Raw genomic sequence first — 19513 nt, forward strand, 5'->3', positions numbered from 1 at the left:
TCTTCAAACTCAAAGCAAGCATTGTGCTTGAAACACTGTAAAACTTGCCAAAGAATCTGAATGGCAATGATAGTAAAGGAAAATACAGACTACGTTATAAAAAACAATGGCATTTGGGGAAAATAGTAAGAGCACACAGGTTGCTGTGAGCAATAGAAATTGAAACTGATGAATCATTTTTCTTTCTGATGTAGGCTCACCACCCAGAGCCAAAATACTTTGCAAAACCAAAGCCGCTATCTATCTTCGGTCAATACATGTCTTCCTTCCTAGAAAGCTCTATCTCCCTCATAATCCCTACCAAGTTTGCATGGACTACAAGGTTACTCATGATCAACCCTCCTTACTAGTTGTCAGTGTTTGCCATTATACAATTTCATACTAGTCCAAAAAATATAGAGCATGTAATATAAATATACATGTTACTATCTATGCAAAATGTTATGGATTTTATAAAGATAATTAAAATGACCCAGTTTGCCCTATAGTTAATTCAAACAGGGGTCAGCAGATTATGGCCTGAGGGTCAAATCTGGCCATGCCATTTGTTTACATGTTGTCTATGACTGTTTTACTCGTAAAGCAGAGTTCAGTTGTTGTGACCAGGATCATATGCTTTCCAAAGCTGAAGATACTTACTATCTTGGCCCTTTAGAGAAAAGGGCCAACCTCTGTAACTATAACAAAACTACCCACTAAGTGTCAATTAAAAAGCTACAAATAAAGAATTAAAAGAGTTCAGAAAGTTGGAGTGGTCACTTTCAGCAATGCCATTTTGAGAACTTTTTGGTACCAATAGAAATAGGACTAAAAGAATAAGAATGCAGATCGGTTATAAACTTCTAGGCAACAAAAAATGATGGAAATATGTGAAGCAAAGAAAAAGCAAGAGAGAGGATGAAGCTTGCCAATTAGGTTAGTCATTATTCTCTTACGATAATTTGCAAAGGCCTTTTCATCTTTACCATTTTTCTAATCTGATGTATGTTTTATACAAGTCACATTCCATATGCTTCTAAGATATCTCTTAATTATATGCTTGCTTTCCAGCTGGGAACCCCACCCAAACAAGGCAGACTCACAGATATGAATTTGGTGACAAACATTATAATTAATGACATTCTCTGAAACTCTGCCTAAATTTAACCTTCTTAATCTTTTCTGTCATTTGATATTAAATATTTATTCAGCACCAAAAGAATGAGATATTATTTATCTTCCAAAACAAAATCACATGACCTTGCAACACATTAATTTGCAAAGATTATTACTGTGCTGCTCTTTTCGTTTGTGTTTGTTCCTTTTCCCCTTGCAACGCATTAATTTGCAAAGATTATTACTGTGCTGCTCTTTTCGTTTGTGTTTGTTCCTTTTCATGTTTGTTTGTTCCATGAGGCAAAAAAGCTAGATGGATTAGTAGGACTTCTAGTCTTAAAAGACCAAAAATTATTTTGCTTTAATCAGAAAGGATATATTACATTAACAGGTCTAGGGGAGCTATTTTTAAAAGCTCTTGAAAACTAAGTTTTCATTACAAAAAAAAAAATTATTGCAGAAAGACAATTTATGCTTACATGTAAAAATATTTTAGGCTCAATATGAATAGCTGCTGCCATATTACCTTTTGGCCAATTATTCAGATAGCTACATTTTTATAACCTGCTTTATGTACTTAAAACCTAAGAGAAATGTGAACCACAAAAAAAATAAGAAACAAAATACAGTATTTGTAAAAAAAAATGGCTATCTTATTTGAAATATATACAATTCTCAACGTATAAATGAATAGGCCATAACGTGTAAAACTTTGAGTGTTATAGGACAAAAAATTAAAAAATAAAAAAATGTAGGGGGAGAGGAGAAGGAAGAAGAGAGAAAGGGAACAAGGGAGGGAGAGACAAACAACCAACCAAAACTAAGACAGTCCAGATTCATATAACTGCTCATCTGATATGAAGAGATGAAGAAAAAAATGGACTTTCAAACTTGAAGACTAAAATGTTTTACTATGTCAACATGAAATTCCTTCAGAGCTCTCATAATATGTACGTGGTTCTGGAACAAAATTCTTACTTCTTAGCTTATTAACAATGTGTACATTTGAAAATAAATATATACAATATATCAGAACAAACCCTTCGGGACCATATTTAAGCAAGGACAACCAAGGAAACAGAATTCAGGCATTTAGGATGCCTTTAACATTTAGGATATATGGTATTTTGAAGACTAATATTCTCTTCCTTGCTCGTTAGCCTGAAGTCTTCGTTATAAACATGTTGTTTCTAAAGTAGTTTCCTTACAGAGACAAGCATCTTGATGGGCCAAACCAATTTCATTTTCGCCAGTACTACAAAAATTAAAAACAAAGAAACAGAAAATAATTAGCTTCACTGTTCACAAAGAAAGAGAAACAAGTTTATAGTTCTAAAAACTGCTTACAAAGAGACATATAATTCTTTAATAGAAAAAAAAAACCCAAAACACCCTCAGGTAATTCCAGTCCTTAATTTTTTTTAAAAAAAGTCTTCTATTAAAAAAAAAAAGGTGAAATTATTACTTTACTACATGCCATGTAGAGGATTTAAATTAACTACAACGTACAGGATTCCTAAGACTTGGCTTAAAAATCAGTTTATATGAGCAAATATTTGGGAGAGGGAATGTTTGCTAACTGTAAGCTCAAGATGATCTCATTATTACACAGCAGACAAATCTAGCACTAGGAAGGCAAAAATTCCACTGAATTCTGCAGTGACAGATGATTAATATTTTGAGTAGTGAGCTTAGTTCTTGGTATGACATTTTTAGAGACTGTGAAAATGTATAATTTATTCCAGAGTGCAGCCAATGCACAATACAGAGTACAGAAATGGTCTGGAAAAAAAAAAAAATCAAAGGAAGCAGTCCTGAAAGAATAAGAAAGGCCCAGTCAAGAGTTGTTTTGGGGCCAATACATTAATAGTGTTCAATATTAAAATATCACGTTAAAATAAAAGATATCAACATTTTTAGCACCTATTTTGTGCTAGGCACCCTCACAATTATCTCAAAGTAATGTACAACAGTTAAAGGTTGTCGTCTTTAACATGTACAATCACCCACTCTCTCAGTAAGAACAACTCTGGGCACTTTTTTGGGGTGAGTCATCCACACCTCATGTGCCCTCTGATTCAGTCAAATATATGCTGGCTTATCTTGGAGGAATTAAGAATGCTTTTTATGGGTCACAAAACTTTGTTTCTATGAACTTCACCTCATTATTACTCTGAAAGAAAACGGGAAGGAAAAAGAACCGTGCTGACAAGTGGGTTTGTGTATGTATGTGCACATGCGTGTATATGCGTATAATGTGAAAGATGCTGACTGATTTTAATCTATATAATTTAAAGTGGCAATTCTAGAAAGAATATGGTAAGATTTATTTTTAATGCTAATAAAAGGAATGTAATTTATAATTTAAGAAGCTATTTAAGTATTTTCTTAAAGGTAGTATCAGAGAAAATAAACTTCTCAAATGGTCCTTGGCACTTACATAAAATCACATACATTTATTTGGTACTATGTACCAGGAACAGTTCAGCTTCTGTGGGAGACCCCAAGTTACTTTAAGACAAAATGCTTATATAAAGAAACAGTTATTTACCCCTACCCGCAACCCCTCCCCTGCACACACCTGAAAGTTAGACAAATGGGTGGGGACTCATTCTAGGCAAAGAAAAAGGTGTACTACTTGGGGAAGTAGGGATATTGGGTATAGGAAGTGTCATGGGGTAGCTCATCAGGGTTACAAAGAAGGTTCTTTTAGAAGGCTGGTAGAAGATGATGAAAGTTGAAAATGCAGATTAAAGGCAAACTGCGAAAGTTCCTCACTGACATGCTAGGAAGTCTAAATACCCTGGAAACAAAGAAAAACCACACCTATGTATCCACACCTGTGTATACGTATGTTTGTATGCGAGAAAAATGCTGCTACTAAACAGATGGTCTCTAACAGATTTCATAAATATTTCAAAGTGTCTGTACCTATGGGGGAAAAAATTAGTAACACTATGTAGTAGAGCCAGCCCAAAATATTCCACTCCCTTCACATTTGAAGAACTTACATAAAAGTTCGATATAACAGAGGGGAGGGAAAACAATAGTTAGTATTACAAATAAACTTACTAAAGCCGATAATGAACCAAACAGGCAAATCTTACCATGGAGTGCATTCAAGTGTCTGAAAACTTTCCTTAGAAAAGATAAGGAAATTAAATTTGTACTGATGAAAAATAAACCGTAGGGAATTTTAGCTGAAAGTTATGGAGCATTCTGCTGAGTGCTGCTATTACGATAACTAATCTTAAAACCTTAAAACATTTGTAATGTACCAAGTGCCTATATTATAGTTTATAACATCATAGGTTTTAACATAGTTATGCAGCAGTACTGACTGCAGTGCAACAAGAGAGAACATGTGAGTCGATAAAATTCAAGACTGGGTTTTGGCCAATGTACAAGATAAGTGATATCCCATATTTATCATATTTATCAGGGATTAACTGTTCCCAATAACTCCTTTTTATGTCATACACTATTGGCTGTCTGCATGGATTTTTTTTCTTTTGATGCTCAGATGAAAGATTAAAGAGAGAAAATTAAAAGATCATTTTTAAAATTTACAAGTTATTTTTAAAACTCACCACTCACCACATAATCTATTCATACCTAATAAATTAAGACATAGATGTAAATTGAGAGAAACATTATTTAGAAACTACTGTCTATTTCTACAATCCAGGGTTTGAGTTTGAATCTGGACTTTTTCACCTGTTCACCTTAAGACCTTGGGCAAGTTATTTAACCTATCTAAGCCTCAGCTTTCTCATCTGTAAACAAGCCTAGTGATACATTTACTCTACAGGTATGAGGATTAAAGGAGGTACTGACGAGAAAAAAGTTTACATAATTTCTGGCACATTTAAGTGTTCAATAGGCTGCTATTATTGCTACTATTGTGTTTTTGTTGTTGTTCTTCTTATTATTCCTTACAGGATAACTCAAATATATTAGGGCTAGATCTGGGACACAAAATGATAAAAAATAGTTTTGTATGATATACTGGTGTTATTTATTTAAGCCACGTATCTGGGAATCATCTGACTCTTTAGAAAAATATTTACTAAATTAAAAATCACTTTGTTTTAGAACTGAAGAATTTCTAATTGGTCACAGAATTCAATACTTTATGTTTTGATCAATGAAATATTTTACATTGCTCTTCTTTATTCCTAAAGGTAAAATAAGGTCCATATAATGTAAAATCAGAAATGATGCTCTAGTCTCTTCTCCTTAGGGCATCTTTTGCATCCATGCCTTCTTAAAGTAGATGAGAGTAGAACAGTTACAGTGGAAACATCCTACACTGGGTTTAAGAACTAAGATCAGTACCTAAAGGTAAAACAGAATATAAATAAACAAAATTACTCAAGAAAAGCCCTTCAGAAGGCAACATACTGGAGTCATTTCTCAAAGAGTCCAAAATAGGAAGCTTTCCCCTCAGCACTGATGCAAAAAACCTATTTCTTTGTTTGAACAGCAGATGGGGCAGATGGCTTGTACTGAGGCCATGTTGTACAAAAAAAAATGAGAACCCTCAATATTGGAATGACATTCAGCATTGTAAGAAGTTACGTTATGGCAGGAACGTCAGATCTGAAACACTTCGGAGGGAGTCCCTGACACATTTACTAGACACATGGGAAATATCAGGCATAAGGAACACACTGTTTTCCTCCTTTCACTGTTGTTTTTTTTAACCCCCTCAAGTGTAAGAGTGTGTGTGTATAGCTGGCTTCTCTTAAGTTAAAGGTGCACAGATGGGACTGCACATTCATGTGACCCTCCACTCGGACCTGTGGTCCTCCTCCTTGAACATCCAGGGGCTAAGGAAGGGTCCTTGCCAGATGGATGACAGTGATCTTTGTTCTTAGTATCCTGAGCTGGGACTTAGGTAAAATTTCTGAATGCAATCTGTTCTTACTTTTTAACATTTAGTGTGAAAAAATATATATATTTCTAACCCTATCTATAAAGATTCATTTAATTAGATTAATATGTATTAAGATTAATGAAAATCACATCCCCTTTCTCCAAACTTCTACCATCAATCAGTGAAGAGAGACAGGAAAAAGCAGAAACTGGAAAGGAATGGGCTGCAATGTGAGAGATTTCCATTGAAAGGCATAGTTTTAGAGCAGGAAGTGATCCAAACTAAGTGACCTCCACCTTTCTGCTGGGAAGAAGAGTTCTGATGATGCAATTTCAAAGACAATGACCCAAATAAAAGTGTTTTTCAGTGGAAAATTTCTACTACTAATAGGTGGGTGTTGCTAGGCAACAAATATTGCAATGTTTAATCTCTACCCTTACTAGCAATTGGCGTGATGGAATAAAATAAGCCTTTTCAGCATTTCAACATAATAGTTGTATCTGGCAATTTTTTAGTCATTTTAAAGAATACTTCTTTTATGTAGAAAGAACTTTTGTTAGCATGTATCTGTCTACCTCCATTTTCTAAAAACTGGGTTCTATAATCCATAATGATTAACAGGAATACACTAAAATTAGCGTAACTCAGTTAGCAAAATGCATCCTTATAATAAATGCTATGAGTGACAAAAAACAGATGCTGATCATCAAAATTTGAGTGTGCATGTGATTTATTAGTATCAATATTTAGAAAATGTATATTTAGGAATGTGAATTTCAAAGGGAAAATAAACTTCCTCAGAGATTAGTTAAGAAACAAGTATGCATCTATAATTTTATAATTTGAAAAGACTTATGTGAAATTAAGACCTCATTTAGTATCTCTGGTACCCTTCAATGCCTAAGCAAGTTCCAATTAAATTTAATATTCTTATGTTACTCTTTTTTTTTTTTTTGCAGTACGCGGGCCCCTCACTGTTGTGGCCTCTCCCGTTGCGGACGCGCAGGCTCAGCGGCCATGGCTCACGGGCCCAGCTGCTCTGCGGCATGTGGGATCTTCCCAGACCAGGGCACGAACCCGTGTCCCCTGCATCGGCAGGCGGACTCTCAACCACTGCGCCACCAGGGAAGCCCTCTTATGTTACTCTTATGTTGATATTGTTTTAGTTGTACAAAAGTATGAGCAGAGATGACATATTTAAAGGAACCTAAGAGCATGGATATTTTCAGGTTAACTTCTTGGGATAAACAATATGGGAGTCTTGTTAATCACTATGTTGTACACCTGAAACTTATATAACATTGTAAATCAACTATACCTCAGTAGAAAATAAAAAAGAATATGGGATTCTGATAAAGAAGACTCGAGTTCGGCAAACTACAAAGTAATCTAGATTATCATTGGTTGGATATGGGGGGTCAAAAGATCTGGGTTCAAGCCTTGATTCTGTGCCTTGTTAGACACATGAAGTTGGCTAAGTCATTATACATCTCTGGGCCTTTTTCCCTTACAGCTCTAAAATATTCTGCTGTGCTATATGCTGATCCAGATCTGCCATTAGCTAGCTTGGTGGCTCTGACAAGTCACTTACTTACTATCTGAGTCACAGTTTACTCTCTTGAGAAGTGACTATGATTAATGACATGTGAATCAAACCTTGAGTTGGCACTTATAATAAAATATGACTCAGACTGGTGTTCAGAGAGAAGAAACATGTTTTGTTCAGAGAGAGAAAGAGTATCAGCTAACATTTACAGGAAAAAAATTCCCTTATGCTCATTAGATATTTCTTAAGTGTTTAAAGGCACTGTGTTTCTGGGTCACTGATATACATCCCATCCTTTAAGAAGTTTGCATTTTAGGAGTTATAAGGTAAGTATCCAAATATCTGTAATAGAAAACAAAATATAAGTTCAACTTATAATAAAAGTACAAAGTACTATTAATATTCAGAGGAAGATGAATCAGAGTGGCATTAAGAATAGATCTTGGAAGGACAGACTGGATTTTAGCAAGCAGGAGTTTACAGATGATTCATTATTAAGAAGATGGATATTCTGGGCTGAAGAAATAGAACAGCAAAGTAGCCAGAGAAATGGAAGAGGATAAAAATATTGAGAGAAAGAGAGTATTAGGAAAATAGCTTAGAAAGAAGTTTAGAACACAGCAGTCTGGAAGGCCTTGAGTTCCTAGAGATTGGATGTCACTTTTAGGCACTAGGGAAACACTTTTCACATTTAAATTTAAAACAAAACAAAACAAAACCCAGTGTAAAACAGTATTTTGTGAAGATATATCTAACTGAAATATTTAGCATAATAAAGATAAGAATGCTGCAAGAAAAAAAAAATACTAAAACAGAGAGAACAGTTATGAAGGATTTTAGTTACCCAAGGTATCATAAAGTGAAAAACAACTGGGTTAAAATGTCTATAATGGAAAAATGACAGAAAACGATGATTTAAAAAATGCTTAAAGAAACTCGCAAGACTTGGTAACATTCTGTATACTGAGTGAGGGAGAAGTTAAAACAGACAAGCTTTGAGCTTGGGTTATTTGTAAAATTATTATTAACTGAATGTGTAAAGTCAGGAAGGAGTTTACAAGGAGAGGAGTGAGAGGATGTGGGAGAGGAAAGCGGCCTAATTTTTCTGTTTGCTGATCACTTCCAGCATCAACCTCATTATGAAGTTTAAAACTAAAACAGTTTTCAAATCTGAGGTTTATCATCAAAAAGTCTTCCCTCAAACATTTATAGGAAAGAGTCTGCTAACCAAAAGTCTACAAATAGATCTGTATGTGCTACACATCGCTTTTCTCAGCTTCTAAACTCCTTTCCTAGCACTTCACAGTTTACCAAAATCCAACGAGTGTCCAAGTCTCACTTGTCAAGGCCTCTGCTAGACCCAAGATTATTCTCAAGAAGGGTTTATAGTCACCACTGACTAAAAAGGACAGATACACCTATGCTGACACTCCACAATTTAGTTACTAAGAACATTTCAGTGGGATGTTTTAGTGCATGTTACTAGTGCATCGAACACTTTCACATTGGAAGGTTGGTGAGATGTCAAGAAGGCTTGACAAAAAAAAACAGAAAAGATGTCATTGGCAGGGAAAGGTATGGTTCTGTGAGGATTCTAGGGTAGTACACGGAGAAGCTGAGATGAACACACTGCCCTCAGAGAACTTACCTGGGCGAACTTGTGAATCTGCTCTACCACCGCGGCAAACAGAGCATGGACACTTTCATCAATCAGACTCTGCATGTAGTGCACTGCCTCTTCATCAGACAGGTCTAGACGAAATTTATCCTGAACCTACAAGGTCACAGTCTTATTAGCTTTTGAATAAAGAAAAACACACATTTCGAAAAGACAAGAACAAACAGATATAGATATTATTACAATGAACTATTCTATGCCAAAGAAATGATTCATAACCTGTAAGGAGTTCTGAATACTATTCTCTTGAATGTGGAACTTTACTTTTTGCTATATGCTCTTTATATCACCCTATCTTTGTTGGTTGTAAATATTTCTGCAGAAAAAAATTAACAAAGTGAATAGAAAATATAATTCTGTTAGACCCTGCAAATTTAAAAAGAGACAAAAATTGTTCTTTTAACTCAAAGGTGTGCTTTAGTATTTGCATTTCAAAGCTAGAATTATAAGATTTAAATTGTGACATAATAATTATTAACAATCTCCTTCACTTTATGAAATGGATATAGCAAGGTAAGCTTATATTACTATTCTCCCTCACCTTCTCTGCCTACACAAGAACAGGAACTATGTCAATTGCTGGCAAAATGAACTAAACTAGATCTTCTAAAATGTCCCCTTTCCTATAGGAGTTCCCTGTACTTCTGCAAAGAACTACTTCAACTGGCCTATAATTTCCAAAGACAGAGGACTTTTTCATTATTTCATATTAAAACATACAGTTGATTCTCAATAGCAATAAGTACTAGAAAACTTAGTAGAGATATATATCAGAATAGTTCCCTAAAACACAAAAGCCAATGTTACTGAATGACTACTTTGTGCTAAACACTGTGCAAAGTATTTCACTCAACTCTCAGATGGCTCTGAGGTAGATAGTATCTCCATCTATAAGATGCAGAAACTGAGACACAGAATTTATGCAGCCAATCCAGGGACCTTTAACTGATGATAAGTGGCTTTCACTTCCAGACAATTGCATCCTACTGCACTAACCATTGTACTAACTCCTTTCTCCTCTTATAAATAACCCATATATATTTCTGAAAAGGCAGGCTAGGAGAAAATGGGATTTCCAAGTGGATAAAAAGTGGTCCACATTTAGTATTTCCTTTTAAGTATAGAGTTTAACTACTATAAAACCAGGAAGAAGAAAGGGCAGACAGTATGACAACCCATGGCCCTGCTCAGTGCTCTTTTCTCTTCACTGCACTGGAAGTATACCAGCTGATCCGACAGCCCTCAGCCTCAGGATAGAGGAGGTAAAAGAGAGGTTAATATAATAAGTGAAGGACAATTTGGTGGAGGGAGACCTAAAAGTATACTTTCAATCAACTCTCTCTCCCATTTCTGGGTCCCAGTTAAAGAGTTTAATCCATTATATTCCTTGATTTCTACTTAGAGAGGTCACGTCTGACAATTTTGGAACTATTTTTTAAGAACGTCAAAAAACTGTAGGGCAGGAGAATCAAAATAAAACTTTAACCCAATTTATCAAAACTTGCATACTTACATAAGTACTTAAATTACAAACAGAAGATATGTATTTAGCATATAAAGAAAATGTTATTTGCCAAATATGAAGATATTCTCTTTTATAACAAAGAAGGTTAACAACATATAAATGGTTGATCTGTTTTCGTATATACTGACTTATGTTAGGCTACTTGTTATTGTCCCCTAAGTCACCTCTGTGACTTTCACCTTTCCAGAATTTCTCCCCTGACTTCTTGGCTATCCCTACCAGCTCCAAACCCTCTCCTTTCATACCTCATTAGTAAGGCTGCACTCAAAACAATCTGGAGAGTGCCTTTAAGCAAAAGGATACACACTTGTAAATCTCAGCCTCTGCACTGTCTTTCAAAGGTAGATAAGATACCCTTTGTTTAAAATATCGTGAGAATTTCCAAAATGTGATGCAGAGACACAAAGTGGGCAAATGTTGTTGGAAAAATGGCACCAACAGACTTGCTCAACACAGAGTTGCTACAACCTTCAAAATCTGTAAGAAACGCAATTATCTATGAAGCACCATAAAATGAGTAGACAGTTTAAAAAGAAGTAAAAAGAAATTGATATATATGTACTAAAATATGTTAGAAAAAAGGAAAATATTGTTGAACTTTGTTATGATTAAATCATTTGAATAATATGTACTTCTCTGAAGACTTCAGCCTCAAATGTGCTACTCTGTTTCTTTAGCTGGCTTTCATTCATGAGATCAATGCAAAAATTTTCTAGGTAGTAAGACTTCAAAGTAATGCCAGCAAGTGTTATTTCACAAAGTATTAAAACCTATTTCTACTTCTTAAAAAAGCCAAACAATATGAAACATAAATTTTAGTCTATTGCAGCATCACTTTCCAATATTATTATTACTTTAAAGTCAAGTTTATGTTGCAATTGGTTACTTCACATTCTTGATAAAACAGTAGCAAGCAAATAAATCTTTATGGAATACCCTTTTGGGTAAAAATATGGTAAAATACTTTTTGTTCAAGGTTCACTTAATTGAAACTAGAATAAACAGCTAGGGAGTAAATAGTATAAAGAAAAATGACTAAGGTACATGCTTTTCTTCCCCATAAATTAATTGCTTCATGTGTTAAAGGATGATGCCATAAAGAGAGCTGGTAACAAACTAAACAATAAAATCATGATTCTCTAAAAGAGAAGCAAAAGTTGAAACAAAAGAACAGTAACTATATAACAACTGGCAGAAGAAACTGGAAGACTCCGTTTGACAAATACTGTTAGAACTTTCATAAATGACTTCTGAACACAAGTGAAGTCAGGCAACAGTGAACATATGACAGAGATAGATGGGTTTAAAATAAACAGCAAAAACAGATCCTGAAAACAGCAAAGCAAAAAAAAAAAGGCAACAACATTTTAAATCTGGTGCAGTCATCAACTTTAGCTAAGAAAACGTTCATCAACCATGTTTCTTGATGGATGAGCTTAAATTGACAAAAAATAACCCAGGCCAAAACCTAGTGTGATAAGTAGTCCATTGCCTAGTTTGGGGGTGGGGGGTGCTGAAACAGTGCTTCCTGGATAATAATAAATGAAATCTTAATAAGAACATAATTTCCTTAAATCGTTAAGCAATAAAATATTTACATTAAAATCCCTCTCATTGCTTGCCAATGACTCATAAAATTAGGTAAAAGAGATTAGCTTCATTCATGTTTGCAATGATGTAAATATTTTTGTATCCCCCAAATCCATGTTGAAACACTAATGCCCAATGTGATAGTATTAGGAGGTGGACCCTTTGGGAGGTGTTTAGGTCATGAGGGTGGAACCCTCATGAATGGGATTAGTGCTCTTATAAAAGAGATCCCACAGAGCTTCCTAGTGCCTTCCACTCTATGAAGATACAACAAGTTTTCGACCCAAAAAGGGCCTTAACTTGACCATTCTGGCACCCTGATCTAGAACTTCTAGCCTCCAGAAGCATGAGAAATAAATTTCTGTTGTTTACAAGCCATGCAGTCTCTTGTATTTTGTTATATATAGCAGCCCAAATGGACCAAGACAATGTTTAAACCACAGAGGTACCTTTCTAATAATGCTCAGAGTCAATTACATCAGAACTTAGGGATTTTGGTGCCAATTATTAATTTAACCACCAGGGCAATTCCATCTATGAGACTGTTTTAATTTTAGTAATTTTATACCTCTGTAAGTTAAAAAACTACACTAACTTTGAAGTTCAGTATTAATAACCACACTGATATTTAAGATCATTTTATGTTACCTTTGGATAAATAAAGTACACTACATACATCCCTCTCAATGAATCAGAGAGTAAGAAATTAATTTGAATAAAAATCTTCAAATCTGTTACCCTTCCTCCCATCTCCTGCTGCAACTCAGGGTACGATTGTTCTGAATAACTGCTCATCTACGTGATGGCTTTCCTTCATTCTTCTCTTTGCAGGTTAAGTTAAGGCAGGTCTCTATTCTCCTGACACAGTAAGAAACCCCTGTAAGCAAGGGTATGAATGGGAAGGATAAAGAATGGCTGTTTGCTTCTGCTTCTCCATACTATTACAATATTTTGTTTCTGATCCTTAGCAGGCTTAGTCTGGGAGTACCAGGAATCAGGTATCCCAGTAGGAATATTAAAGAGAAGCTAAACTTTCAGGACAAAGAGCAAGGGCTGTGATAGTAAGCTCCCTCTCCTGGTGTAGTGACCTATTCATGTGACTGTGGGTACAAACAGGCAAGGGGATAAAACTTGTTGCAGAGGACTTGAGAGGCTGTCATATTCTGGAATGTGAAACAAAAATATACACAAGGTCTCTTTCTTAATTCATGTTACTTAAGAGTCTAGGGGTCAGGACAAGGGGAAATGGGTTGTTAAAACCCTGTTATTTTTTACATATGAAAAGTAGACTATGATATCTGAGGATGTATAAAAATTACCTTTTTCACAGTCTTATCTGGTTCAAGAGCAATATCTGGAATGTTTGCATCCACCATCAAGGAAAACAAGTTCAAAATAAGATTAGAATACCTAAAGGAGAGTGGGAAAGAAAAATAAATAGCAATGTGTTAGAATTTTGCCATTCTTTCTCATATTAAGAGCACTCCTAGAAGTAGTGCTTTATAATGATTACTATTACTCCTATGGAAAATAGAATGTGAGCTTATTCACCAGCTGTCTCAATGAAAAGCAAGCCTTGAAAACATATCTTATTCTAAGGTCTTGATATAATGCCATTTCTAGGTCCCCCACTAGGGAACACACTTTTGGAGTAACCATCTAATAATGACAGTTTTTCATTCTTTAGTAAGTATATTCTTTTTAGAAGGGATCTAAGGGGAATCTGCTTTATACCATTAATTAGCATTACTAAGCAATGAAGATCTGTCTTTGCTCAATGCTGACAAGAATCTGCTACCTTAAGACTACCTCAGTATGTCATGGGTAAATGAGTCAAAGGGAAATAGTGTGAGTTCACTAATCATTCATAAATATCCTCTAGGGACACTAATCCCACCATCTTCGAAAATATAATGACTGGCCTGGATATAAGCAACCCTAAACAGAGGAGAAAATAGCTTGTACTCTTCTACACTAAATATGTGCAAGATATCTAAATAACTTCACCTTTGGAGTATGCTGGCCCCTGTAGGAACTAAAGGTTTATCCTCATCAATCATCAAACTTTTCATCCTCCTCCAAACAAGAATAAAGAATGTTACTATTCCAAATCTCATTTCCAGGAGTGCAGCCATGTGGGGAAAGGTATCATTAAGTGTACACTGGGTGCAATCCACCTCCTGCTCCAGAACACTCTCCCCTTGGACAGTTATGCCCTGAGCGGCCCTGCAGCACTGTAGTGATAAAACGAGGTCCAGGTTTGACTTTGGGGATGGATGTAAGTGAAGAAAGCTTTGGTTTTAGGCAATGAAGGTTTCTAGCTGGTCTTGGTAGAAGTGTCAACACAAGTGCCTTGCATTGTCTTCTCGAGTGGATGGAAGTCAGGACTTTAGGTTATGCAGAACCTTTATTCCAGCCATCTACTTATCCATAATATAAAAAAGTACATAAAAACTAATACTTGAACTGTAATGAAAATAGAACTTGTAGACAAAAATGACTATCCATATGAACCTCAAATTACCTATTTCATCATTTTTGAATTTTATATTACCCATGAAAATCAGGCACTATAATGAAAAAATTCTACCTTGATATAATCTTCTAATCAAATTAGGCCCCAACTCAATTATACTCTTTTAAAAAAAGTATGATAATAGCTAAACAGCTTGAACTTATAGTTTTAAAAGTTACTGATTTCCTTGTGGGAACTGATAAAAACCATGTCACAGCTTATTCCATTTCTACCCACATAATAATTTTATTCATTCAACCAACACATATTTATTGAGTACTCACTCTAAACACTGTTCTAGGCACTATGGGTATAGTGGTGAACTGAACAAACAAGGTTTCTACATACTCATGAAGCTTACATTCTGGAGGAGGGTGGGGACTCACACAATAAACTGACAAAGAAGATAATTTCATGAGTACTTGACTGACAAAAGATTTTTAAAAATAAAGAAAAAACAGCAAAATGGGTCAAAGACTGATGGGGTGGGGAGAAAAGTCATCTTAGGGAGGTATGATGTTATTCTAACTGTACTGAAATAAATGAGTTTAAAGAGTAGAGTGACATACTCAGATATGCATTTTGTAAAAGCCCACACTGGCTATCTTGTGGGGAATAAGAATGGAGGAAGGGAAACTATTTTACAGATGTCCAGGTGGAAAATAAATAATATGGACATTATCAGGCTATATTTTGGAGATGGACTGGATATCACTTGTTTCAAGATGCCTTCAATAAAGGGGAGAACAGAGAACCTGAATGTCACCAAGGATTTAGCCTACATGGGGAACTATGGTTATTTATCAAAATTAAAAAAAAAAAATGAATGAAAGAAGAACAGGATTTGGGGCAGGGAATCAAGAGTTCCATTTTAGACACATATTGAGTTTGAGATCCCTACTACATTCTTAGTAGAGATGTCAAATAGGCAGTTAGACATATTTCAGAGGAGATAATAGGGCTGGTGGTAATAGTTTGGAATCATCAGCATTTGGATCCTATTTAAAGTCACAAGTCTAGATGTAAATGCTTAAGAGAGAGTTTAGGGGAAAAAGATCCAGAACTCTTTATACTGATATGGAACTTGTAGATAGTTTAATATATAGAGGTCAGGAAGAAGAGGGAAGGTACCAGCAAAGAAGCAGGAGTGACCAGTAAGGCAAAAAGAAAATAGAGGAGTAGGTTACACCAAATAAAAGAAATGTTTTTAGGAACAAAGACATGGTCAACTGTGTCAAAGCTTCTAGGAAGCAAAAGTGGCCACTGGATTTGGTATAGGTAATTGTTTATTTTGATAAAATTAGTTTCAATAGCAGAGTAGGACTGGAAGACTTACTGGAGAAACCTGAAGGAAGAAAGGAGGCTAGTAAGTGAAAAGTGGGGGATCAAGATTTTGGAGAGGTAAATTTACTACTGATGAGAGGGAGTGGCCAAGGTTGGCTTTACATGAGGTGGACACAGCCCCGAGAGGGGTCCGGTCATGGCTGGACCATTTATGCAGATGTTGAAGTCACAGAAGCAGGCCTGAAGAAGAAGACAAAATTTTCAATGAATGAAAATGACAGGGAAATAGGCAGTTGATGGTCAGCAGTAGGTAATTCATCTGATTTCACGGTGTGTGTCTAGGCTTTCCTTCTTTAAGAAGGCAATGGGAAGAAATGGTTCGGAAGTGGCATTAGGGAGCAAAAAGGGCACCAGGCCGTTCTCTAAGCTCTGTGGTATGTAGGAAATGGAAATAGAGAAAAGGGTCCACTGAGAAGGCTTGTAAGGACTGGTGTCAGTAGGATACAACCAACTGCTACATATTATGTTACGAAAAAATATTCTTTCAATGAACCCTTAATTATTCATACTCTGTTTTGTTGACTATATGGGGTTTGTCCCAACCTTGCCATAGGGGGATCTCAGGAATCTACCACAAGGTAACACAGGGAGAGGAATACAAGGTTCAGTTTTGAAAGGGATATTTCAAAGTATATCCCATACCTGGCTGCCCATTAAATTCATTTGGGAAGCTTCTTTGAAAATACCAATGACTGGGCCAAATCCCAGACCAATTAAATCTGATGGGGCTCAGAACTGTTTTGGTCCCCCCTTAGCCCACAAAGAACCCCAGGTGATTTTAACGGTCAGCCAGGATCTATGTTAAAATGTCTGCCTTTATGGAAGCATGTGTGTTCCTTTTGTAAAAGGCAAATATTAATGTTTTCTCCATTATCTGCTGGTATACATATAACCACCCATGCTTCTATTATTATGGCAAAGGGAAACAATGTAAATAAATATAAAATGGAATATTCTATAAGAAGCTTAAACATCCAATTACTTTGTGGATAACCTGTCACTACCTTAACTGTATTAATCTTTTACATCTGTTGCCATTAACCTGCATTTTCCATTTAAGACAGAACCAGTTACACAAAACAGAAATTATATATTAGTCATTCAAATGCTATCCAGAAAAACAGAAAGGTTACCAGAAATCTTTAAAGCCATTATCAAAAGAAAATATAAGGTTAAGTTTAAAAAAATGATAGAGTGGGCAAAGTGGGCAAAACCAAGTCTAAACAAAGATGTAAGGATGGATGTGATATAAATTAGATTTTTAAAAAGGAGTAGGTTAAGTACAGAGTTCAAGGAAAATGAACTCTTTCTCATACCCATGTTTATGCCAACCACCATGCTACTCACTGGGTATACAAAGATGGTCTAAATTTTTCAGTAAAAACCTTCAATACTAAGAATAAAAAGCATTAACTACAACAAGTGAGGTTCTTAACAGCATTTCAGACATCTTGTTTCCCCTACAATCTATCCATTTTGCATGCAACAAATATCAGAGTAGAATCCTATAAAAATATTTATTTAACAAGTGTACTACTTCTAGAAGGGAAAACAATGAGATTAATGATGAAAAGAGGTGTGATCAATAGATTCACTGCTGTTTGGTGACTAGGCAAACATCCTCTAAGACAATCTAAGAACTTTGCTTGATACAGCAAAATGCATTCCAAATTTCAATATTTTTACTGAAAAGTTTAGGCCCTCTTTGTATCATCAGTGTCTAGCATGGTGTTTGGCATAAACATGGATTAAGAGAAGTTATGTTTTCCTTGAACACTTAATATTTAAAATGTTTTAGCATTACTAAAGAGTTGCCATAAGAGTATTCAAAAAATAAATTTTCTAATTTATTATTGGTATAACAGTGTATTTTGTTATATGAAAATCACACCATAAAGTGTGTTCCGGCACCTGTACAAGTAACATTCATAACTTAATTCAAAAGGGACTGCTCTGTTTGTGGTCCACAGTTTATTCAATGATTTCTTGTTGATCAGCAATCAACAAAAACCATGAAAAGAACACAGTTGGTCACACCTAAAAACTCTAATAATAAGTGTGTCAAATATCCTTACCTCCAAACAAATTTTTGGCTATCTGGTTAATTCTTATGTCCTAAGAGAAATTTTTACTAACTGAACCATATTCTAAAATACAACATTAAAAAATAAATGTTTATCAAAATATTAGGGTCTAGCTAATCTTAACAGTGAAATTTTTGAAAATAAAAAAGTAAAACAATTTTCATGAAGACTTAACATAAAGTGAGGTAGATTAATCTCTTTATGATTTTTCTTAGTAGTGAGGAAAGTTAACTTTTGGCTCTGTACTAATAATCTGCCTATTTTCTCATTTTGCTGAATTGCTACTAATCCATTATCAATGACAGTTTATAAGACACATTGTTTTCTTTCTGCTTTCAATAAGATAGAGCACCTTTGACATTTCTCTAGTTATCATTGCATATCATCTTGTCTGCCTCCTCATTGAGATCACCATAGTTTCATCTAGCTTTCTGTAGGCTCTATTTTAAATTAAAAATCCTAGGTATTAAAGTGGAATTTTCATCTCTGAAAGTGCTTCTGCATCCAGACACCCATCTTCTCATTATTCCTTTAGCATTTCTGGAGAGTAAAACTGAGCCACTCTACCACTCATAGGATAATAATGCAGCTGTTTGTAAAATGTACGTTAAAGTTTGTGACCTGCGGTCGAGACTGAGTTAACAGTGAAGGCCTATTGAGCCACTGCAAAGATGAAACCTTATTAATATAAGACAGCCATTCACCTGGGACCAGTAGTATCAATATCACCAGGGAACATGGCCTCACTCCAGATGTGATGCAGAACTGTTCGTACAAATACTGAAGGTTCTTATTCAACATACATATACTGTCTATAAGCTGAGGTTACAAAGACAGAAAAGACAGGGCCCACGTGCATAGGCAACTCACTTCTACTGGTTACATATTCACCTGGAAGAGCATACAGGTGTCTCCTGAGCTGGGATTTTTCTGGTGGACTAAGAATATTCATTTTGCATAGTTAAGTTGAAAATGGAGTTAGAATAAAATGATCCATTATTTTTGACTAACCATCAGAGCCATGTCCTGAATTTAACAAACATGACTTTTAATTTATCTTTTTCCTGATGATATATGATGTCCAGTCCTAAGTAAATTTGGATGAAGGAAGCAGAGATACAGTGGCCTTAGAGAAAAAGGGATAGAGAAAAAAATCAACATTTTTTTTAAGCAGAATGACTGATGAGGTGGTGAAGAGAGACAAAACCATATGTAACGTTTATTCTTCAACTGTTTCGGAATGCTCCAAACTAAGGT

The 19513-nt window shown here is 35.3% G+C and overlaps 1 protein-coding gene across 4 annotated transcripts in view; it reads right to left on the minus strand.

The window, feature by feature from the left end:
* Nucleotides 1-1986: 1986 nt before the first annotated feature.
* Nucleotides 1987-19513, minus strand: part of PIK3C3 (phosphatidylinositol 3-kinase catalytic subunit type 3) — a 155094-nt gene continuing 137567 nt past the window's right edge. For all 4 annotated transcript variants that reach the window (XM_033412469.2, XM_033412470.2, XM_004283538.3 and 1 more), the window contains 3 exons: nucleotides 13633-13723; nucleotides 9169-9294; nucleotides 1987-2350 (listed from right to left, as the gene is read on the minus strand). In XM_033412469.2, coding sequence (XP_033268360.1) covers nucleotides 2336-2350; nucleotides 9169-9294; nucleotides 13633-13723 — 232 coding nt within the window. In that variant the 3' untranslated portion in view covers nucleotides 1987-2335. The remainder of the gene's footprint in view (nucleotides 2351-9168; nucleotides 9295-13632; nucleotides 13724-19513) is intronic.

The sequence above is a fragment of the Orcinus orca genome, chromosome 15 (genome assembly GCF_937001465.1).
Source record: "Orcinus orca chromosome 15, mOrcOrc1.1, whole genome shotgun sequence".
Classification (NCBI taxonomy): Eukaryota; Metazoa; Chordata; class Mammalia; order Artiodactyla; family Delphinidae; genus Orcinus; species Orcinus orca.